The 24,105-nt window shown below is 44.5% G+C and overlaps 1 protein-coding gene across 3 annotated transcripts; it reads right to left on the bottom strand.

The window, feature by feature from the left end:
- Window positions 1–19,666: 19,666 nt before the first annotated feature.
- LOC125472728 lies at window positions 19,667–23,884 on the bottom strand. Of its 3 annotated transcripts, none has more exons than XM_048574499.1 (4): window positions 23,203–23,883; window positions 22,844–22,917; window positions 20,055–20,168; window positions 19,667–19,972 (listed from the first exon to the last, which is right to left on the bottom strand). In XM_048574499.1, exons 1-4 carry the CDS (start codon window positions 23,243–23,245, stop codon window positions 19,844–19,846), a joined length of 360 nt encoding a protein of 119 aa, XP_048430456.1. In that variant the 5' UTR covers window positions 23,246–23,883; the 3' UTR covers window positions 19,667–19,843. The 3 variants fall into 3 exon arrangements, 1 of the variants encoding a protein (XP_048430456.1); XR_007254648.1 differs by having other exon boundaries at window positions 19,938–19,972; window positions 20,253–22,917; window positions 23,203–23,884; XR_007254649.1 differs by lacking the exon at window positions 22,844–22,917 and having other exon boundaries at window positions 19,938–19,972; window positions 23,203–23,878.
- Window positions 23,885–24,105: the final 221 nt, after the last annotated feature.

Consider the following 24,105-nt stretch of genomic DNA (forward strand, 5'->3'; position numbering starts at 1 on the left):
ACCTCTAACATGCTAATAATTTAGTTATAAATGCTTAAGAAAGCAAAAGAAATTCATAAGTGTTAGGAGTTTTGAAAAAAAAAAAAAAAAAAAAAAACCAAATATGGGACCATGATTTTTCAAGGCTGGAGTAAGGCTGATTGGGACTTGACGGCTCTGAGTGGATCTTGATTAGACGGAGTAACAATGTCACCATCACTCTATTCCAAGGCAATAGGCGTCTTATCTACTTCTAGATATTCTCTAGAATTCTTCCCACTTATAACGAGGATTATATCCTAAAATGTCTCCCTCCTAGCGGTATAAGTACACCCATCTAAGGTTCGTCTCTAGTAATGCAATCTCTGTACGTTAATTTCTTGCCCACTGCTTGAGTTTAAGACTGCTTACTAACTTGACCGTTGGAAAGCCTTTGGCTGGCTCACACACACCCCTTTTTGGGTTCCTGCTTTACAGGTTGCTCAAGTTTGTGCCTCCACCATCCACGGCAGTGCCAATGTTTGGTTTTAACAATAAAGGAAAAGAATACTTAAGTCTGCTTCTTTGTCCTCATCTCTCCTTTTAGTTGCTCCTCATCTTTTCTTGTTGTTTTTCTTTAAGAAGATGGGTGACTAAGGGAGGAAGAGATTGCTAGATTTGCCCTCCCCTATGGCCGGCCTCCTAGAGAGAAAGAGAGAGTAAAAGTTCTCTCATCTTTCCTAAAAAAAACCCTTAATGAAGGAAATGCTATGAAGTTGCTTTTATACTTACCTTCATTTGAGTGGAAAACTTGTAATAAGTCCAAAACTACCCCCTTCTCTTAGCAAGGCCGGCCTCCCTATGTTTAGTGGGTTAATTGCTCATTTTGTTTTAGTTGTCAAACAACTTAAACTCAATGGGCCTTGTGCACCAAAATCCTTTTGGGCTCCGAAACCCAAAACTAATTTAAGGTCCAATACGAACCTTTCATATGATTAATTAACATATTAATTAATCCTTACCATGTACAATTAAACTATTTAATTGTCCTTACTCATCTTCGTTATATCCTTCAATTAGTACTTTACATGGTGTTCGATCTGTTAGGTTCCTTTTAGCGAAGCACTGGGCAATTATACTCTTTCTAATTGATTGTGAATTGAAGCTTACTTTCAATTTTTCCTTTAGTGATTATACATCTTCAAGGCTTCCACAAGTCATGAGTGACACCTAATAGTATGCCATGGCTACCCAAGCTAATCAAAAGATGTTGGAGAACCTATTTGGGATTACAAATGTACTACAATCTTTCTCTAATTCAATACTCTTGATCACATTGTTTGGTTTGATAGTTTATTCATGTATGCTATCCAATGTGATTCTCTTACTTATATGATTATCTTGAATGTGATTTGGAACGGCTTCCTAAATGTAAAACCCCGGAAATATATATATATATTTATTTATTTATTTATATGGAGCTTGTAAAGAATTAGATGGATTAAAATGGGTTGCTTATGAAATGGTATTGAATGTTATGGATTTTGCTTGAACTCTGATATTTATTTTATTAATAGTATTAAAGGCCTTGCGTGTCTTAAAGATACAAGAGAATTGTCACATTCTGAGACAGAGCATGCAACTCTCATGAGTTTTTAAGATTCGCAGTGTTGTCATTCATGACAAAAAGAATGGTATATAACTTCTTTGTGATGTTCTTGATCAATGTATCCGCTTTATCAGAATCAAGCATACTCTAAAACTTCACCGGCTTCAACTACAGGAAACGATCGAGATAGGTAGCTCCTTGCTCACTTTTTTTTTCTTCCTCATTTTGCTGGTTTGTTAATTGACTAGCCAAAAAGGCTTGAAATAACACATCCATTTGTTGTGCGGCAACTTGAGGGTTAGGCTAAACTTTAGGTAGATTGACATGATGCTCTTTAGCTCTATACCAAGTCATGGGTGGACTTACTGTTGGAGTCAAATGGAACTTATGTCAAAGGTCCAATTTGTATCCTTGACTGATAGGAGCATATTTATGAGACTTTGTTAACTTGTTTCTTTGCATTTAGTAAGTTAGTTTCTATTTATTAGAGTGTTTTAAGCCATTTTCGTGTGTTTGTAGGTCCAAATGGCAAAGTTGGCAAGAAAGGGCATTTTGGAGCAATTTGGGGTAGTTTTGGGCTGGAATGGATAGCTTGTGTATGGAGTACAAAGAATGGACATTTTTGGTGCTTAAAAGGTGCTAGGAATGTGCAAGGAATCAGGAAGAATTAATTAAGGCTTGGAATCAGCTGAAAACAAGAAGACCTTATCCAATCCTATCTTATCCAAACCTTATCCAAACTAACTTTATCTTATCTTATCTTATCCTAATCCTATCTTACCTTATCTCCAGCTACAAGGGGGATTCCTTATCACATTAAACCACTTCCCATCTGATTTATGGAGTCCTAAAATCATGCAACCAACTAACCCTTTTCCTCCTATAAGTCTGCCGAGTTTATCCATTTCCTTCTAGGATTTAGAGCCATGCCTGCCCTATATATATGCATACATTGTGCCGCAGCATGGAGAAAGAGAGGGAGAGATTTTCAGAGAGCTTTTAGAGAGTTTTAAAGCTTGTGTCGTGCAAGGAAGGAAGAAGAGCTTTATGTCGCAATCTGCCATCCAAAGGGAGTGCCGCAGCCTACCATTGGAGTGCTGGAGCGTTTCTAGGTGTATTTTATCCTTAGTTTTAGTTCAATGTTTATTTTAATTTGGTTTTCAGTTATGACAGACATGTGGAACTAATTTCATTTTAGCTAGAGGTGAATTCAAAGCCATGAACATATATGTGATATGAATTGATTACATCCAGTTATTCTTTCATAAATCGTGAATGCAATTTACTTAACTGTTTGATTGATAACTTATTCTTGTGTGTTGATTAAGGGGCCCCACTTAGTTTGCATGCACGAATTTGATGCTAAAATATAAGGGAGTTTCACCTAATAGTTATGAACTTATATTTACCAGTAGTGGAGGTTGCTAGTCACGATCGCGTTAAATAAATTCCTGGCAGGAGTATCATGCAGTTCATAGTTACGAATGTCATGTCAATGCTTATGATTTTCACAGAACTTAATGATCTTTAATATGTATCTCTATGATGCAGTTGATGTAGGGAACTTGATAAGAATAATTTGGTTGCGTCGCTAAGTCCAAGTCAATGAATTTAGGAAAATCTTATGGTTAATTTGTGCAATTCATGGTTAATTTGGGGCATTGTCATTTATGGTTTATAGGAAGAATAATTGGAAATCGATTTGTATGTATATGTGTCATGTGTGGAGAAGGACCCTCTAGCTAGCCTTTCACCCCCTTAATTCACCCAATTTCGTACCCTTTAGTTTGTTTCTACAAGTTTGTTTGTTTAAATCTTAAATTCGTCAAAACAACCCCCCATTTAGTATTATGAGTCTTCTTAGTTTAATATTCGTCCAAACTTCCCTTTAGTTCTTGTTTCGAGTCAATTTAACTTAGTTTGTGTGTTTTGAATCAGTTTAGCTTATTTTGAGTAGTTTAAGTTTAGTTTTCTGTTTTCAAGTCTAGTTTAGTGATTTAGAGTTCAATTTGTGTAGATTAGCAACCCTCTTGATCCCCGGCCTAGAACAATCCCTACTTTCATATTTGTCAAAGTAAAATGGCAACATCACTTAGTTGAAGAAGCTACATGGGAATTAGAATCTGATATGAAGCAGAAGTACACCCACTTATTCGAGTGACTATGCAAATTTCGAGGACGAAATGTATTTTAAGGGGGGTGGAATGTAAAACCCTAGAAATATATATTTTATATGGAGCTTGTAAAGAATTAGGTGGATTAAAATGGGTTGCTTATGAAATGGTTTTGAATGTTATGGCTTTTACTTGAACTTTAATATTTATTTTATTAATAGTATTTACATATCTTAAAGATACAAGAGAATTGTCGCGTTTTGAGGCAGAGCATGAAACTCTCATGTGTTTTTAAGATTCACATTGTTGTCAAGTTACATTTTTGGGTTGTGACAGTAAATCTCATTCATACTCTAGCTAGAGATTCTTAACTATGTCATATAGTATTCTCCCTTAACGATTTGAAGGTTAGAGATCCCTTGTTGCACATTCACATACCCCCATGATTATGTCACTTAGCCCCAACTATGATGTTGGCACTCTCAAATGGAATGCATTTAACACAGTCAAAGACTAAAGACCTAATCGTAGATAACTATGATGTCTCGAGTTAAATGACTACTTTGCATTATGATAATTCCTGAGTATGATAATTCCTCGTTGATTGCGTTCAATGGATTCAATCTATATTGTGTACCTACAAACTTGTCTTGGTGTCAATCACACCAATGACTCGAGATAGTCATTCTCCTAGAAGAGAAGACATGATATGTACTGATCTATACAGATTGTAAATGCCCAATTGGCAATCCTATGACTAGGAACATTTAGGATATGTGTATGAAAGAGAATGGTCTCATGAATCTAACTTCTTTAGACCACACTCTCCTAATTACATATCCATTGGACTTATCTTTTAAACGTATACCATTTAATGAGACGGCTTTAAACAATAATATTTACCCTTACATTAAACTAGTTTAGTTTAACGTGTGAAATGTCTCCAAAATATCGTCTTATGATTGAATTTAGGGCACATTTCCAACAATATCTGTATCATCATATTAATAAAAATGTAAAATAAAAAGGTGTTTGGGCCCAAAATATTATGATTGGGCCGAGCAGCAGGATGTGCTCGGCCCAAGGTAATAACACATGCTATGGGCCAAATAATGAGACTCGGACCAGCTGGCAGGGTCGGCCAGATCCTATCTTAAGTAGTCCAGATAAACGAGGAAAGGTCGAGGAAATCCTGATGCAACCAGGATTCTCGACCGGCAAGGGATAAAACCTCAAAAGTAGGAGAATTCAGAATCCCAATAGGACTGGGATTGTTTGAGTTAAAGGTGAGATGGGACAAGGACTCCCAATCCAAATCAGAATGGGAATCAAGGAGCGAGGTGCTATAAATACAAGAAATTACGCAATAGAAAAGACCCTTCACAATCAGCATACAATTGCCCTGCGCAAAACCTCTCAAACACCTTGAGATTTTTCCTTTTCTTTTCCTGCAGACACACCTTCAGTTTGGATAAACAGCACTGTGGAAGCAACCGGTGAGCACCTTCAGTTTGGATAAACAGCACTGCTGCCGCAGAATCAGCCGACCGAGAAACACCTTCAGTTTGGATAAACAGCACTGCGTCGAGGTCGACCGATTATCTATCTAAGTCTCGGCCGAGAAGGGTTTTCGAACCTTTGTTGGTGGAGGTCATCTAACTAAGCCTTTTCGGCATAGTTGGGTGTTACGAGTTGCATTGCTCGGCGTATTGGACGTCGAGTGAGTTTATGATTGGATACTCGCAAGTAAGTTTCAGGGTTCGGCATTCCGACGGCCGAACTACGTTTACCATCAAGACATACATCACATTCGAGTACCTGTGCCCATATAGTTTGGTCTCGATTCGGCGTGCTTATACTCTTACGAATATAATCACAGTGACCGAATCAGGGTCCGACGACCTGTGAACTCCGTAGAATTAGTAGCCTTGTCTTCAGGCTATAGAACCCAGAGACCGAGAGCGTTCCTTCCTCGGTCGCAATCGCAAGATACAGAAGTCGATAGCGCACCCAACGCGACATCACATTTTACTCCTCGGCCGAGCTCGGCCGACGAGTTGGCACGCCCCGCATTCAACCGAAGGACGTAGTTAGCTCATTAGTTACTCGGCCTGCGCGCCACGTAGGTTTTGTAATTTTTGTAGTCAACATTTTGGCACGCCCAGTGGGACCATTGTGCTAAACCTTCGGAGTTCATGACCGTAGAGACACGGTCTACCAAGAAGAAAACAAACATGGGAAAGTCAACAGCTGACTTACCAGTGCAAGGCCTTGGGCAGGATTCGCACCCAGCAAAAAATCCGGTCATTGCTTTGCCACCTGAGGCTACAAGTGTGACACGCCGAGAGAATAAGATCTGTCTCGGCGGGCAACCTCACAACGCGGCGATCCCGAATCAAACGACGCCCATATTTGTGGAGGGGATAGTGGAAGACTGCGACGACGATGGTGGAGAAGGCTCTGATCCACCAACTAGGTCGTTTCTTCGGAGACGACTTGATGAGCAGTATCGTCAGGTCGAGCAGTCGATTGGTCAAAAGATGAATGATTTGCTAGAAGCAATACGAAGTAACAACGATACACAGACCAGAATGCTTGAAATATTAGTTAGTAAAGCCTTCGAAGATGGCCAGGTCGGCCAACCTCGGCAGCTCTCGACGAACGTGCCCATACCAGCCGAGAGAGCGTCCGTTCGACCGCAACCGGTCACCTTAGAAAGAGGAGGACCAGGAAATAGATCCGAGGGACCAAGCCAGGGAGAAGAAGCCGCTTCCGTGAACATGACCGAGGTCCAGAGAATGATTGATTCGGCCCTGAAGAAGGGGTCGAAGTTTCCAAAATTCATTCATCCATACCCGGCTTACGTAGAAAAGTTTGAATACCCACGAGGATTTAAGATCCCTGATTTCAGCCTCTTCGCCGGGGAATCATCTTTGTCCTCATTAGAACATGTGGCTCGGTTCACGGCGCAGTGTGGAGACGTTAATAGCGACTTCTACAAACTACGTCTGTTTAACTTTTCATTGACAGGATCAGCTTTCGCTTGGTACATTAATCTTCCACCCAATTCTGTGCAGAGTTGGGAGGAGTTGGTCGAAAAGTTCCATGAACAATTTTATCGTCCAGGGATGGAGATGTCCGTGTCATCTTTGGCCAGGATGGCTCAAGCATCCGACGAATCTCCAATGGAGTACTTAACAAGGTTCAAGTCGGCCAGGAATTGGTGCCGAGTACCACTCCCCGAAGTAGAATTCGTCAGGATTGCTCTCAATGGATTAGACGTGGAGTACAAAAAGAAGTTCCTGGGGGCAAACATTCGCGATATGTACGAACTTGCTCAACACGTCGAACAGTATGATTATCTGCTCCGAGAAGAAAAGATATCGAAGTCACCATCACGGGGAACATTGTATAAGAACCCCACGGTTAGCTATGCCTCGGCCGAAAGCGGGGACCCTCAGTACGTCAGTGTGGATGCAGCCGAGATAGTAATAGACAAACCATACGTCTGTAAGGCTCTGGCTCAAGTACACGGCAAAGACACCAAAGCCCATTCGGCCGCCGAGGACATAAGTAAATCTTCAAAAGTATACACTTTCGACATCACCAAGGCCGATGCAATTTTTGACCAATTATTGGCGGCAAAGATCATCAAGCTTCGGCCGGGACATATTATCCCTAAGGCCGATGAATTGAAAGGAAAGATATACTGCAAGTACCATAATTCTAATAAGCATGCAACAAATAATTGTGTCGTGTTCCGGGATACAATCCAAAGTTGGATCGAGAAAGGTAAGTTGAAATTTCCGGAAAAGCAGATGGCGGTCGACGTCAATCCCTTCCCTACAACAACAATTGGTATGGTGGATGCTCATCTTCCTAAAAACAAAGGGAAGGCCGAATACATCCCGGTGCAGCATATCCGTAAACAGAATGGTCAAACAAGGCTAAAACTGGATATATTTTCAAATGCACCACCCACGGAACAATCGAGGCCCCTCGCCGATGAGCCTATGACGGGGTCGAGTTCCGACGAAACTCATGAATCAAAGGTTTTATGTGACCATTGTAAAACACCGATTGAACCTGGGAAGAAGACATTTTCAACAACACCCACGGCCCCTACCACAGCACCAAAGGAAGTTGGTCCGCGACGTCAAGTGTTCGATCGACTCGGCCCACAAGTACGGCCGAAAGACCAGGCCTCAGTCAGGCGGCGTCTTGATTTCGACGCGCCTTTCTATAATGAGGATTACTACTCGCACAATACCAACAGTTCCAGCTCGTCAGCCGATCGCAAAACCTTCAAACCACCCAGAACATCGGATTAACGCTGGTACAGTTACAACTCCCCGACTGGTTTATATACAGCACTGTCTAAATCCCAAAAACGTCGCCGTCAACGGATTGATTGCATGGCTCGGCGACGAGAAGCGCAGGCCAGCACTGCCAACCAGTGGCAACCAAAGAAGGCCGCGGAAAGCATAAGTGAACGGCCAACCCCGACTATCATGACCGAATTGGCCGAAGGGAAGCAAGTAGCCGCTGCCGGTTTTGAAACCACCATTGAGGATGCTGAGAAACGTATCAAAATCCTGCTCCGGCCTGGGGAAACTAGAGCTCGGCTAGAACACTTCACGCAAGAGGCCGAAAGGAAGATTTCCCCGTCACCACCGCGCGAACCGTTTATCAAAGTACGGCGCAACTTACATCCCCCATTCCTCGGTGAATCCTTGGAATACATGCGAGAGTTTCATAAGAAATACTCCGCCAATGACTTGTACGGACTACCCAAGGAGTGTCAGGAAGCCCTCGACCTAGCTCTCACTTGCCCTGATGCCGAGCAAATCATTCAGAAAACCTCCGACCCAGCAATTAAGGCAAGGTTCCAGCATATACGGGAAGCTCGGGTACTTGGTTTTGATGTTGATCCTTATACAGATATCGACACCGCCGAATTACCTTTCTCGCTCGATGACCTTCAGCATTTGCGCTATCATTTCGAAGTTTTCTCGGCGGTATCACTCTTCGGCCTCACGGCCGACGAAGAAAAACGAATAGCAAGGTTGGATACATATCTCGACACTAGGAACGCCCGCATTGCCTATGAAGAACGAGCCCGTATAACAAAGGACCAACATAAATCTTCGACAGTCAACATGGTCGAGGAAAATAGCCACACCACATTCGACTCGGTTCCCACGTCTCGGATACCGGCTCTTACCGAGGCACTTGAAAGCTTGATCGAGGATGTTCCGCCGGCTGATACTGTGGCTAGTTCGGCAGAAGACGACGACCACGATCCAATGGGTCCTTCGGTCCTCGAACAAATGGAGATCAGTATGGTCCACGTGTTACCAGCCGAATTCCAACCAAGTACACCCTAGTCGAATTTCTTGGATGGGGATGTGGTCGCCGAGGAGGCAACACAAGTCGATTTCATCGCAAACGATGACGACCGAGAAACCCGAAGCACGGACAACCTTAAGGCGGCATTGGCCGAGCTATTTCCTCGCTCCCCTTCGGTTAATCTCCAACACCTGAAGCCGTTGTACATCACGGCTCACATCGAAGGATTCCCTATTTCCAAAGTGTTTGTCGACTGTGGGGCCACAGTCAACATTATGCCAATATCTGTCATGAAGGCTTTGCGCCGTTCTGATAATGAACTCATTCCGTCAGGGATCACTATGAGCAGCTTCATTGGTGACAAGTCTCAGACCAAAGGAGTGTTACCATTGGAAGTTAGCATTGCCGGTCACCAACACATGACGGCATTCTTCATAATTGATTCCAAGACCGATTATAACGCATTACTTGGTCGAGACTGGATCCACCAAACCAGTTGCATTCCTTCATCACTGTACCAAGTTCTCATCTTCTGGGATGGCAAATTGGTTACCATCCATCCAGCCGATAATCAACCATTTGAGACCAACATGATTCAGGCTCGCTATTATGACGATCACGTCGGCTACATCACCCTCCAAGGTCTTAACGAGGATGGGCGGCCGACGCGAATTTCAGTGCAGAAAGTGATTGAGGTCGGCGCCGAGACTGTCCAACAGGATTCGGCGAGACTTGGCTTGGCAGATTTGGTCCCCAATGCCGATGATTGAGCACACCAAACAAGAACAGCGTCAGGCCGCGGTTTCGTCAACAATGGAACGTCTGCTGGCCCATTGGTACGCCATTACCAAGCAACCACATTCCGGAATCAATTTAATTGAATTTTTGGCCGAAGCAGATGACGGCCCTGTTTTGTCTCTTGATAAAGTTCGAGCTGCCCCGGCCGAACTCGAGGACCATCGGCCTCAAGTCAAGGACCCATTAGAAGAAGTTAACGTCGGCACAACCGATGATCCTCGCATATTGTTTATCAGCGCGTTACTTCCACCGGCCACGAAGGTCGAACTCCGAAAGTTACTCCAGGAATTTAAAGATTGTTTCGCGTGGAGTTACCATGAAATGCCAGGCCTCGACCGAAACATGGTAGAACATGAGCTACGCATCAGAGACAACTGTAAGCCTTTTCGACAACCCCCTCGCCGATTCTCGACCGAGTTACAACTCGGCATTAAGGAAGAATTGGTTCGGCTTCTCAAGGCCGGATTTATTAGAACCGCTCGGTACGTCGAATGGTTGGCCAATATCGTCCCAGTGTTGAAGAAAAACGGTGCCCTCCGCATTTGCACTGATTTCCGTAACCTCAATCTGGCGACTCCCAAGGACGAATATACAATGCCCATCTCAGATTTGCTAATTGATGCCGCAGCTAATCATGAACTGCTATCCTTCATGGACGGCCATGCGGGATACAACCAGATTTTCATCGCCGAAGCCGACGTCCACAAAACGGCTTTCCGTTGCCCAGGGGCACTCGGCACGTACGAATGGGTAGTCATGCCATTCGGCCTCAAGAATGCCGGCGCCACATACCAACGAGCCATGAATATGATCTTCCACGACTTAATTGGGACCATCGTCGAGGTTTATATCGACGATGTGGTGGTAAAGTCGAAACACCGCCAAACACACTTGGATGACCTGCGACAAGCGTTCCTTCGCATGCGCAAGAATAATCTCAAAATGAACCCAGCCAAGTGTGCTTTCGGTGTTTCGGCAGGCAATTTCCTAGGGTTTTTGGTGCACCATCGCGGCATCGAAGTCGACGCCAATAAAGCCCGCGCCATCATTAGCGCCCCACCTCCTACCACAAAGAAACAGCTGCAGTCGTTACTCGGGCAGATTAATTTCCTCCGCCGTTTCATCGCCAATTCGGCAGGTAAACTGAAGGCATTCTCCACCCTCCTTAAACTTAAAGATACCGATAAATTTGTTTGGCGCGAAGAACATCAGAGTGCATTCACGCAAATCAAGGTGGCCCTTTCAACCCCACCCGTGCTGGTTCCGCCTTGTCGCACCAAACCCCTTAAATTGTACATTTCGGCAGCCGCCGAATCCATTGGGTGTCTCCTCGCGCAAGACAACAATGTCGGACGTGAACAAGCTGTCTTTTATCTTAGCCGAAATCTGAATTCCCCAGAGCTCAATTATTCACCCGTCGAAAAACTTTGCTTAGCTTTGTTTTTCGCCGCATCTAAGCTTCGGCATTACATGCTCCCATCAGTTACGCAAGTCATTGCTCAAACAGACGTAATTCGGTACATGCTCACTCGACCTATCGTCAAAGGCCGAATCGGGAAATGGACGCTCGCCTTATCCGAGTTCAGCCTACTGTACGTACCCCAAAAGGCCGTCAAAGGGCAGGCTCTCGCCGACTTCTTGGCCCAACATCCCTCCCCATACGGTTTTGAAGGAGGTGATGTCGACATCGGTCTAATCACCATACGCGATAACCATTGGACCATGCATTTCGATGGCTCCAGCACTTCGACTTCGGCGGGTGTCGGCATTGCAATTCAGTCGCCCAACCACTGCCGATGGTATTTTTCTCTGAAGTTAGATTTCAGTTGCACGAATAATCAGGCCGAATATGAAGCCCTCATTATCGGCCTACACGTTTTACACGATTTACGGGCCTCTCGCGTTCTTGTCCTCGGTGATTCCGAACTTGTGATTAACCAATTGAACGGCATTTTCCGTTGCATGAGTTGTACTTTAGCGCCTTATCACATGGTCGCCACATACCTGGCCGAGTCATTCGAACGGATCACGTTTGAACACATTTCACGAGTCCACAATACCGATGCCGATGAACTCGCCCAGATCGCCTCTGGAGCCCAACTCATGGGGGGCAAGCTCGGCCGAATCGCAGCCACAGGCCTGCAATCGTACCCGGCCTTGATCAATCGGCAGACTCTCCAGCGCACACATGTAATACGTACCAGGGTAATGTCGCTCCCATCCCTACTAGAACGAGGAGACCCCGTAGAAATATGTGCCGTCGAGGTAGAACCAGATGATTGGAGAAAAACGATGTTACGGTACCTCGATAATCCCAACGGGAAACACGACCGGAGAACGAAGGTCCTCGCCACGAATTACGTGTCGTATCAAAATGAATTATATCGCAAGGGCGAGGATGGGTTACTGATATTGTGCCTCGGCCCAGACGAGGCTGCCCAAGCAATGGCCGAGGTACATGAAGGAATTTGCGGAGCACACCAGTCTGGACGAAAGATGCGTTGGTTGCTCCGACGACACGGTTACTTTTGGCCCAGTATATTAAAGGATTGCATCGAATACGCACGGAGATGCGTACCATGCCAAATTCATGGACACGTACAGAGAGCCCCGGCCGAATTGCTACATTCGGTCACCAAACCATGGCCGTTCAGAGGTTGGGCAATGGACGTGATTGGCAAAATCACGCCATCATCGGGGGCAGCGAAACACGCGTGGATTATGGTAGCAACTGACTATTTCACTAAGTGGGTCGAGGCAAGGTCATACGCCGAATTAACGGCCAAGGAGGTATGCAATTTCGTAGAGGAAAATATTGTGACCAGATTCGGCGTGCCAGAAACGATCATAACTGATAATGGCACTATCTTCACGGCTGATAGGTTTAAGGAATACGCAGCAAGTTTGAACATCCGACTCGAGCAATCTACGCCGTATTACCCACAGGCAAACGGGCAGGCCGAGGCAAGCAATAAAGTGTTGATCGGCATCCTTGAAAAAATGGTAAAAGAGAAACCTGGGTTGTGGCACTTAAAGTTAAATGAAGCGTTATGGGCATACCGAACTTCACCCCGCTCGGCTACTGGAACCACCCCTTACGCGTTAACTTACGGACACGACGCCATGTTACCGGTCGAGTTGAGTATAAGTTCGTTACGAGTAATCGAGCAGAGTGACTTGTTCAGTATTGAATATTGTCAAGCAATGCGGCAGGAATTAGAAGATTTAGAAGAAAGTCGAATCGACGCGAGTAACTTATTGGTAGCACAAAAGAAAATTGTCGAACGAGCGTATAACTAGCGTGTAAGACAAAAAACGTTCGGCGAAGGAGAATTGGTTTGGCAAACTGTGTTGCCTGTTGGGATTAAGGACCCAAGATTTGGGAAGTGGTCGCCGAATTGGGAAGGGCCATTCGTCGTTCACAAAGTCCTCGGCAAGGGGGCATATCATCTGAGAGATCGGACGGGCTCAGTTCATAAATTACCGATTAATGGAAAGTTTTTAAAGAAGTACTATCCAATTACATGGGAAATGCAAGAGTAAGACTATTGTATTAATAGCAAAACGATCATTGTATTGATAGCAAAAAAAAAAAAAAAAAAAAAAAAAAAAAAAATTTTTTACAAAAACAATACAAATACAATGATGGGCTCCTAAGGGGTCGAGGGGAGGAAAGTCTCGAGGGCAGCTTTCAGCTCCAGCCACTTCGCTTCGCTCAAAATTATCTCAGCCTGCCGTGTCTTCTTGTTGCATTGCAGCTGCTGGATACGCCGTGCACCGGCAGCGAAGGCCGTCAGCCGAGCCTTGTTAGCCTCGAAGTCTTTCTCGAGCTCGGAAGAAGCGGCCGCCCTTTGCTGTCGAAGGACAGAAATCTGACACTGAAGGTCAGAGATCTGGCGATCAAACTCGGTCAGCTTCGCTTTCCTTGCTTTGATTGCCTCCAACTCCACTCGGCCTGCCTCCTGCGCGACCTTGGCCACCTTCAGGTCATCCTCGGCTTGCAGTGCTCGCTCGAAGATAAGAAAGTGGTGCCGAGTCCTCTCCAGGAGATCGGTGAGGAAAGAGATGCCCTCCGGGCTCAGGTGACCACCACTGGCGAGGTCGTTGAGACACTCTCCAACAGAGTCAAGACCCTGGCATCGGAGAGCTTGGGAAGCAGTGAGAGAAAGGACTTCGCGCAGCTTCACGAAGACTTCGGCCTCGGGCATGGCTCCTGCTGGTTCGGCAGGAGCAGCGGAGGAGCCGGCCTCACCGGTCGTGCTTTGGAGTAGAGCGTCAAGCTCCAACTCCCACGATGGCTGCACATAAGAGGAAATTTTTGTGAAGAATAGTAAAAACATCGTGATATAGTGCATAAAGGAAAAAGGGGATTGTTTTAGACCTGCCGAGAGGAGACTTCGGCCATGCCCTCTGGGTCATTGCTCGAACCCAGGGAACTTAATGGCCGAGCCCAGTGCCTTAGACCGCTACGCAATTCACGCGGCCGATGGAGGTTATCTACATTTGATGGCCACGACGGCGGCCAGGAAATATAAACAACACCCCTCGGCGCATAAAATTGCCGGTGAAATGACCATTCGGGCACCTGACATTTAATAATTTTTTTTAAGAACATGTCATGGAAAAGTAATAAGAAAAAGTGAAGACTTACGTAGGCCGAGGAGACTTCCTGCGGGGGAATGGGGAGGTCTTCGTCCTGCGGGTGGATCGGCGACTCGGCCGTGGCCTCAGGATCGGCCAAAAGGTCTCTTGCCGCGATCCGCCGCAGAAGGGATCGGGCGAGCGGTCGCCTCAACCACCGGAGGATGAACGGGAGGAGAGTTGACTGGTCGGCGCCGGCGTTCCAGGGGGACCTCTCCGCTCTCGCTCTCGACATCCTGAACAAAAAGAAACTTTTGCATCATGACCGAAAACCGAAAGGAACAAGGGAGAGAAGTAGGGTTATACCTCCAGAACGACCGTCGGAGAAGAGGGTCCCTCGACCGGTGCTGCCAACCTCCCCGCGGCAGGCGTCACGACCGGCTCCGAGGCTGGGGCTGGTGCGCCGATGGGAGCGGCCGTGGCCTCGGGAGAAGAGACGGCCGGTGGAGTCGAGACGTCCGGCAAAGGAGGAGAGCCGGCGGGAGCGGCCGTCCTTGTGGTATCACTAGGGACGACATGAATTTCCCGATCGCCCTTCTTCGCCAATTTCTTGACGCGTTTAGAAGGGCGAGGGGCATCAACCTCCGGCTCGGCCTCTCGGTGGGGGCGTTTGGCCGGGACTGCCCTCTCGGTGGCGATGGGCTTCGGCACCTTCTTCGCCTTCGCCACCGCGGCGACCACCTCTACCCTCCTCGGCACACGACTCCCTGAAGGGCAAGGTGATTAGTAACAAGGCTCAAGATATATATATAAAAAAAAAAAAAAAAAAAAAAGAGAAAAAGAAAAAGTAAAGGCGGAAAGACTACCTTGGGTCGGCTCCTTAGGTTGAGCCGAGGACGTCGACCGAGGACGGTCGCCGAAGATCTTCTTCACCAGATCTTCGGCCGGGGACCCGAAGAAGTCGCCAGTATACTCCTCCCACCAGTCCCCGAAGGTGTCGGTTCCCAGAGACTCAGGAACCGCCGGCCGGATCCGAAACTTCCTGCACTTCTCCTGGAACTCCTGGTCGGACGCCTTGCACTCCCTCTCAGAGGAGCCGGTAAGACGTCCCCGACTCAGGAGTGACCGAGAAGCAAGCAGGGGGACTGGACTGCCCTGGAGGTAGCCGAGCTGCCGGGCGACAAAATTGGGGTGGTAGACCTCCCAGCCCGCTCGGCGGGCATCGTAACCCAGTGGGACGTCACGCGCCACAACGAACGACCCCCATCGTTGACGAATGTCCGCATCCTCGGACGCGGCCCACGTTGCCGTAGGAAGCCCGAGCGAGGAAGGGTACTCCTGGTGCCGGCACACCAGGAACTCGTCATCCGAGAGGACGTCGAGGCTGAAGAAGTGTCTGAAGACCTCGTCGGCTCGGTGGGGAGGCACCGGTCGCGAGGCCAGTTGGGGGCCGAGGGCGGCCGTTCGATCGAAGGCAGGAACCTCCGGTCGAAGGGTGGAAAAGTAGACCTGCAGCCAGAGTTGGAACACCCAGAGGGGTCCGTTCTGGTGCGGGTCAATCTTGCTAATGGTCGCCTCAGCCAGGCAACGGAAGAGGTTGGCGAGTATGGCTGGACTGAGCGCCAGCAAGCGACCATTGGCCAGTGCCTGTGCCACTGGCATGTTCTTCACCAGGCACTTGTTCGACCTGGTACAACAGACGAATTTGTTGTACCAGTAGAAGAGGAAGGCCTCGTGCTCTCCCTTCCTCAGGCCCTCCTCGCCTCGACCGGCGAAATGCAGAATGAGGGTATTGTAATTGAAGAAGTTCTTGTGGAGTTTGTGAACTTCTTCCCTTGAGGGCTCCCGGTCGCCCCGGCTCAGTGTTTCGACGGCCCTTTCGTCGAATAGCGCCTTCAGGTCGAGAGGAGAAGGGTATCCAGAAAGGGCGGCGTCAATGGGAAGGCCGGTCGGGGAAGTCCCAAGGATGGCCAAGACGTCGAGGACTGTAGGGCCGAGGGGGCCGAAAGGCAAGACCATGGTGTTGGTGGCCGAACACGATAGACTCATGGCCGCCAGGAGCAGCTCCTTATCCATGGCAATCTCCATGGTTGACAGCATAATGGCATCATAGATGCCAAGGGCCTTCCACTCCTTGGAGAAGAAGGTGCTCATCCGGTCGACCCAGGCAGCCCAAGCCGTGGTGGTCGAGGGCCAGGCTCCCTGAGGCCGCGCCAGAGTCCACTTGGACCAGTCGAACCCCTGCAGCAGGGGTGTTAAACATTGCTCCTTGAGCAGGTCAGTAACGGACGATGGCACGGCGTCTCTAAAGAGGGGACCCAGAATCTGGTGGGTGGTGGCCATGTCCTCTTCGAATCGCAGCGTCTTGACGGTGCTCCGATCGATGAAGTCTTTGCATTTGTTGATCTCCTCGGAAAGTTTCGCGACGAAGGAAGCCATTAGAATAATCTGGAAGAACTGGAAAGATTGCAGGAAGGAAATTAAAGGGTTGGTTTGAACAAGCAAGAATGATTGAAATTTGAGTCTGGATTCTTTCTGAAAGCGTAAGACACGAATAGAGTAAAATGTGGGTATTTATAGGCTTTTCAGATAGAAGATCAAACGACTGAATTTCGAAAGGCATTAGAATTCGAAAAGTGTTCGTTCAAAAGTGGGGGGAAATTTAACCGGGAAAGTTTGCAATCATTTCGGATATTTTGGGAACCTGCGAAAATGGGATCGAGGGGGCGAAGATCCAGGACGCACGATGGCGTGCGGCGACAGGTTCAATGTATTAATGAGGATAAGACGGTTCAGTTAGTGCACGGTTTCGAGGCCCATGATTGAAGCTTTTAAGAACGGCGGAGAATTGACGCGTGGCCACGCGTTGGGGGCAACGAGGAAGGTGCAATCATGTCTCATAAATATGCAGGAATAATGGTCATTAATGAAGTAAGGTCCAGAAAAGCAATAAATGTTTTCGCTTCTTCAAGGCCGAGAGCCGACCAAGAGTGACAGTCGGCGACCTCAGAAGCGAGGGGGCAATGTTTGGGCCCAAAATATTATGATTAGGCCGAGCAGCAGGATGTGCTCGGCCCAAGGTAATAACACATGCTATGGGCCAAATAATGAGACTCGGACCAGCTGGCAGGGTCGGCCAGATCCTATCTTAAGTAGTCCAGATAAACGAGGAAAGGTTGAGGAAATCCTGATGCAACCAGGATTCTCGACCGGCAAGGGATAAAACCTCAAAAGTAGGAGAATTCAGAATCCCAATAGGACTGGGATTGTTTGAGTTAAAGGTGAGATGGGACAAGGACTCCCAATCCAAATCAGAATGGAATCAAGGAGCGAGGTGCTATAAATACAAGAAATTACGCAATAGAAAAGACCCTTCACAATCAGCATACAATTGCCCTGCGCAAAACCTCTCAAACACCTTGAGATTTTTCCTTTTCTTTTCCTGCAGACACACCTTCAGTTTGGATAAACAGCACTGTGGAAGCAACCGGTGAGCACCTTCAGTTTGGATAAACAGCACTGCTGCCGCAGAATCAGCCGACCGAGAAACACCTTCAGTTTGGATAAACAGCACTGCGTCGAGGTCGACCGATTATCTATCTAAGTCTCGGCCGAGAAGGGTTTTCGAACCTTTGTTGGTGGAGGTCATCTAACTAAGCCTTTTCGGCATAGTTGGGTGTTACGAGTTGCATTGCTCGGCGTATTGGACGTCGAGTGAGTTTATGATTGGATACTCGCAAGTAAGTTTCAGGGTTCGGCATTCCGACGGCCGAACTACGTTTACCATCAAGACATACATCACATTCGAGTACCTGTGCCCATATAGTTTGGTCTCGATTCGGCGTGCTTATACTCTTACGAATATAATCACAGTGACCGAATCAGGGTCCGACGACCTGTGAACTCCGTAGAATTAGTAGCCTTGTCTTCAGGCTATAGAACCCAGAGACCGAGAGCGTTCCTTCCTCGGTCGCAATCGCAAGATACAGAAGTCGATAGCGCACCCAACGCGACATCACATTTTACTCCTCGGCCGAGCTCGGCCGACGAGTTGGCACGCCCCGCATTCAACCGAAGGACGTAGTTAGCTCATTAGTTACTCGGCCTGCGCGCCACGTAGGTTTTGTAATTTTTGTAGTCAACAAAAGGTCAAACCAAAAGCATATACAGTACAATACTAACGGTCACTAATCATAAGCTCACTAACACCCAATCCTTCAAACATATTTTTAATATCATGTAATTAAAAGAGAATTTATAACAAGATCTATTTATCGAATATATATGGAACCCTAGCTTATGTAAGAATCATGTTGGTGCATAGTCTGGGATCATAGGATGAGGATCCTATCCGGATCCTTTTTGTGAGGATCCTAGAGATCATAGGATCCTCACAAAGAGGATTCGGACAAGATTCCAATCTAGGACCATGGCAGTGTCTCGCTAATGCACCTTATTTACCATGAAGCAAACTTAATTGTTGATGCTTTTGACTTCTTTATTTATCAGCAAAACTTATTGTATTTGGTAGGACGTTGTTTTGGCTAAATAAAGTAAAACATCACACATCAACTATCTTACAAAATAAATCACAACTCATATCATATGATTTCACTTCTAATCACATCAAGGCCTTTTGCATAAATCTCACACCTATTAATGGCGCAGGTGATTAAGTGAGAATTGTATCGACACAATTAATGATGAACCATGACCCGTCTCTTTGAAACTTTTAACAATTTCTGAGTGTTCTAAACAGGTGCTCCAACTAAATATAAAGGGTGCGTGGTAGTAAAGGTTCCTGAACTTTACCCCATGTTTAGTTTTCGTCACTGAACTCTTATATTAGTTTCTTGCGTCCTCCAACTTAACTCCGCGTTGCACAATTGGTCCTTCTGTCAAATATGTTATCTTTTCCGTTAAATTTAAGGGTATAATGGTCTTTTTAAAGTCATGAATTCTAAGATTCCCAATATATCCCTTTCTAGATTAATTTTTCCGCCAAAAAAAGGCTTATTGTGATATGCTTTTGCCCATAAAAAAAAACAAAAAAAGTCTAATTGTGATGCAATTTTCCTATTTAATCCAATTGTTTATCACATGAGTTAACAACTTAGTGTTGCCTTAAGGACTCGTCTTTTATTGATGTATAAACTAATTGTTTATCTTATGCAATTTTTCCGCATAACTCAAGAGTTATCTAAGTTTAATAATAATAATAATAGATTAATACTAAAACAACAAATTGTGCTAAAGATCACCAAAAGTATCGATAACATAACAACTTAATCAAAAGTACCATCATTACAAAATATCAACCTTTACCAAAATACAAAGTTTACTACACAAAATACGTACCAATTCTACAACCACATAAAAGATGATTTATGCTACAAAAAGGAAGTTCCAAAAACAACATCAGTGATCGCATTGATCATGCCCAATTTTTATCCCCAGCATGGTTTTCGTTGTTTTTTTTTCTTAAATAGGTGGCTGTGATTATGATGTCCCTACTCCCTTTCCTTTTGCAATGGATGATGAGATCTCTTTTCTCAGTTGAAACCTAGACATCATATGCATCATATACATTACGAATTCTTCTATAGTCACCAATACATCCCAAATCAATTTAAAAGCACACTTACTGCTTTTTGTGTTCCTTGTTTGCCCTTTCCTTTTGTTATACCACAACCTCTTGGTTTCCCTATCCCTGTAAAAGGGTTTGGCCCATTGGTTTGATGAAAGTGATCACCATGGTCCTACACAAAGCAAATAAAGTGAAAATATTAGAAATAGTGCTTCAAAAAGCAAAAGAAATTAAAGAAGTAAAGTATTGTATATACCTGAGCAGCCTCTTGGATGTTAGAAAAGCTATTTTCCCCTTCTTTTCTATGACTTAACCTATTATGTCCTCATTGGCCTACAAATTCCACACTTTACCTTTACAAATATTCTTTTTACCTTTGCAGGAGGTGGAATATAATCTGGTGGGATGGGGTTTGGAGGGGGTGGAGCAGGTGCTTGAACCTCACCTACCTCTTTAGTTCTAGATATTTTTGGCCTTCCAGGTTGCTTCTTGTATAAAGGAGGGCTAATTGCAGGCAAACCAGTTTTCTTCCACTGATCCATGGATGGAACCGGGTGAACAATGGGATCATATGAATTCAAGTAAGCCTCTTGCTTATAGCAATCATGTGTATAGTCATACACATTTTCATCCATAGAAAAAATGCAAGAAATAGCATGGGGGCATGGGATCCCACACAAATCCCATCTTCTGCAAAAGCATTTTTTTGCTCTTAGATCCACAACAAACTCAGCCCCATACATATGTTGTACTAAGAACTTCTTGTCCCCAGCCATCATAGGAATGCACTGACTAGCTCCTAACTTGTTCTCAATGATTTTGAAGATCCTGGGTCCAACCGGATGTTTCCAATGCCTGGCTGCAATTCTTCTATTAGCCATCCTTAACATGATATATACCATAATTCTCTCAAGGCATGTTAATATTGCCTTGTCTCTTGCATCTATAATGCGAGAATTAAACGATTCACATAGGTTGTTCAAAAAAACATCACACTTGAAGTGCGATGCAAAATAAGCTCTACTCCAATTTTGTGGAGGCCTTTTCTGAATCTAAATCCAAGCTTTTTCATCTTTTCCATCTATACATCAAACCATGGAATAGTATTGGATGTTGCTAAGGCCCACAATGTATTCTTCGATGCAAGTCCCGGGTGTGATGCCTTAAAGTTGTTAAATAGGTGTCTCCAACAAGTTGTTGGAAAGACACTCTAAATGGCAGGAATGAGCCCTTTTTGTTTGTCACTTATAAACACCCAAGCTGCCCTATTCTCAATATTTAAATAAGCTTTCAAAAGTTCAAGGAACCAAATCCATGAACTCTTATTTTCAAATTCCACTATAGCATAAGCAATTGGAAACATACCATTATTCCCATAAACTCCAACAGCAGTTAAAATCTGACCCACGTATGGTCCTTTCCAGTGGCAACCATCCACCCCAATCACAGGTCTACAACCCTCCAAAAAACCTTTCTTACAAGCTCCTAAGCACACGTACATCTTACAGAAAACAGGTTGATTGCCCTCCATCTTATTGCTTATAACCACTGTGCTTCCTTTATTAGCCACCTATAGTTGTTCTGGATAGTCCCATAACCTGGCATATTGTTCTTTGTAGCTACCTTCAATAATCACCTTGGACAACCTCATTGCTCTGTATATTTGATGTCTGCTAACATTCATACGATACTGATCTAATACCTCCGACTTAAACGCTCCGACATTCCAATGAGGATTTTTCTTGATCTTGTCAGCAAACTTTTCAGCTAGCCACTTTGAATTAGCAAACTTTAGCTTACCAACTCTCCCACAATGATGATCTAAGTAGAGAGTCTTGATTGCAAAAGTGGGCTCATCTGAATCTATGATGGAAGCAAATATAGTGAACGGGCACTTCGTTTTCTTATTTCCAACACACTTTGCTCTCACCCTAATTTTATCATCTTTTACAAATTTGACTTCTCGGCCATTGATAATAGCCCACTCCTTTATAGTTTCTTTCACCTCTACTTTATTGGCAAATTGCATTCCCAATCGAAATTCTGGATTTCTCAAAACTATATCTCTCCTCCACTGTTTAAAACTCGATAATTTCCTTTTCCTCTTCTTGGATAATTTATTAAAGTTTTGTTCACCTTCCTCTTCATCACTACCAGAATCAAGAATATCAATGTCTTCACCATCAGATGAAATCTCCCCTGTAGCTTCATTAGGAGGATGAAAATCAAGAACTTCATTTGGATGATTAACATCTAACACTTCATTTGGTGCCTCCACACCATTTACCTCTTCAACATTAGTTGGCTCTTCATCGTCACTTACCCCATAATCATTGTCAACAAATACTTCATCCTATTCTTCGTTTTCACCTTCTTTTTCATTATCCTCTTCTGCTTCATTTTCATTATGTTCCTGAACATTACCATATATACCAACAAATGTAGCTTCATATGTGTTGACCTTCTGTACTGAATTGTCGGCATTGGCTATGCGATCAATAAAAGGCTGGTGACCCTTAAATTCATCAATGCCACCATTATAGTTTTCAGAATCCAAACTTGCCCATACCTCAAAAGCTTGACTCCCAATGGTGTTTAGATCAGTTGGATCATGATAATACAGTTGAACAATTCTATTACCAGGAATGCAACCAATTAGCCCCGGAATAAAACTATCATTTTTCACCTCTATCAATGCACTTGCACCAAACTTACTATGTTTCTTGTAGTACACTTTTAAACTTGTAAACTTCTGAGTTATGTCAACTTTATAGCCAAGTTCTACACCAATCTTTGTAAATCCACCAATGACAAATAGTCATCAACACAATTGTCTACATAACATACCTTGCCACCTTTATAAACTCCATTTTCTACCAACCCATAATGGTTAAGTTCAAGAGTACATAGCTCCATACCACCTGCCGTATATAATATACAATGTGAGGTTGAGCACTCACCAAAATCAAATTCTTACAATAAATACCCTCACCAAACTCCAATATATGCATATTGGGTGTGGTGGACGCTGGAGCAATGGTGAAAAATAGATAGTAATAAGGCCAACACATAAATGCATTTGACCGAAAAGAAAGAGTACCACCATCCATATAAAGCCAAAGCGAATAACAGAATACATATTTAGACAAAAAAAATCCAAACGAAATTCATGAAATATAAAATTAAACAATGAAGGAAAGACTTACTGTATTGTGGATGCTCTCCAGACCATCGAAACATTGTCGCCATGTGAATAATTAATCACAAAAGTGCATTCCCAGACAATAACAGTGAATTTCCTATTCAAATTTCTCAAACCCTAGAACTGTGCTCTCAATCTCCAGTTGAACTTCAAACCCTAGTACTGAGCTCTCAATCTCCAGTTGAACTCTTCACCAAAACTTTTGAGTTCTCCATCCTATAGCACGTGAGATTCCTTTGGGCCAGCAAAATGTCATATTTGCCCACCACAAAAAGGTCACGTGCAAGGCATGTGATCATATTTAACGAAAAATGTAACAAACTTGATGGAAATGACGATTCGTTCAACACAAACTTAAGTTGGAGGACGAGAGAAACTAATATAAGAATTAAGGGATGAAAACTAAACTTATAGTATAGTTCAGGGACCTTTACTATTATTTACCCAAATATAAACTCCACTGGCCCTGGAGGCTTTAATATTAAGTTTCTGTTGTAGTGAAAAAAAAAAAAACAAAAAACAAAAAAAGGTTCTACATGCAGTGAAAGCAGATTGTACTGAACAAAGAAATGCCAAAGGACGCTAACTAACCAAGCACTCACGTTAAGAAATCAATTTGCACTATGATATATATATTTGTGTATTTGTTTATATTAAATTGGTTGCTTGGCTTGTAATGCTAGGACACGAAACAATGTTTTACCACCCTCAAATATTATTTAATATATTTGCACCTTTGACCAGTGTCGGATCCAAGAAATAATATTAGGAGGGGTCAGTAAGAATAGCGCGTGCAACGCGCAATTTTTTTATACCAAAAATAACATGCATCTCGCCATTTCATCAAGTCTTGGTAAGTCTGAAGTCATTTGGAAAGATATACTGCAGTTAATGCCTCATTTACATA

This window comes from the organism of the source record quoted next, unplaced genomic scaffold (genome assembly GCF_019419815.1).
Source record: "Pyrus x bretschneideri cultivar Hongxiangsu unplaced genomic scaffold, Pyrus_bretschneideri_v1 Contig72, whole genome shotgun sequence".
Taxonomy (NCBI): domain Eukaryota; kingdom Viridiplantae; phylum Streptophyta; class Magnoliopsida; order Rosales; family Rosaceae; genus Pyrus; species Pyrus x bretschneideri.

Coding starts and splice junctions, on each gene's coding strand:
- LOC125472728 (XM_048574499.1), bottom strand. CDS start 23,245: ATGGCGACAATGTTTCGATGGTCTGGAGAGCATCCACAATACA. Junction 22,918..23,202: donor TGGAGAGCATCCACAATACA/GTAAGTCTTTCC, acceptor TATATACGGCAG/GTGGTATGGAGCTATGTACT. Junction 19,973..20,054: donor AACAAGGAACACAAAAAGCA/GTAAGTGTGCTT, acceptor TATGATGTCTAG/GTTTCAACTGAGAAAAGAGA.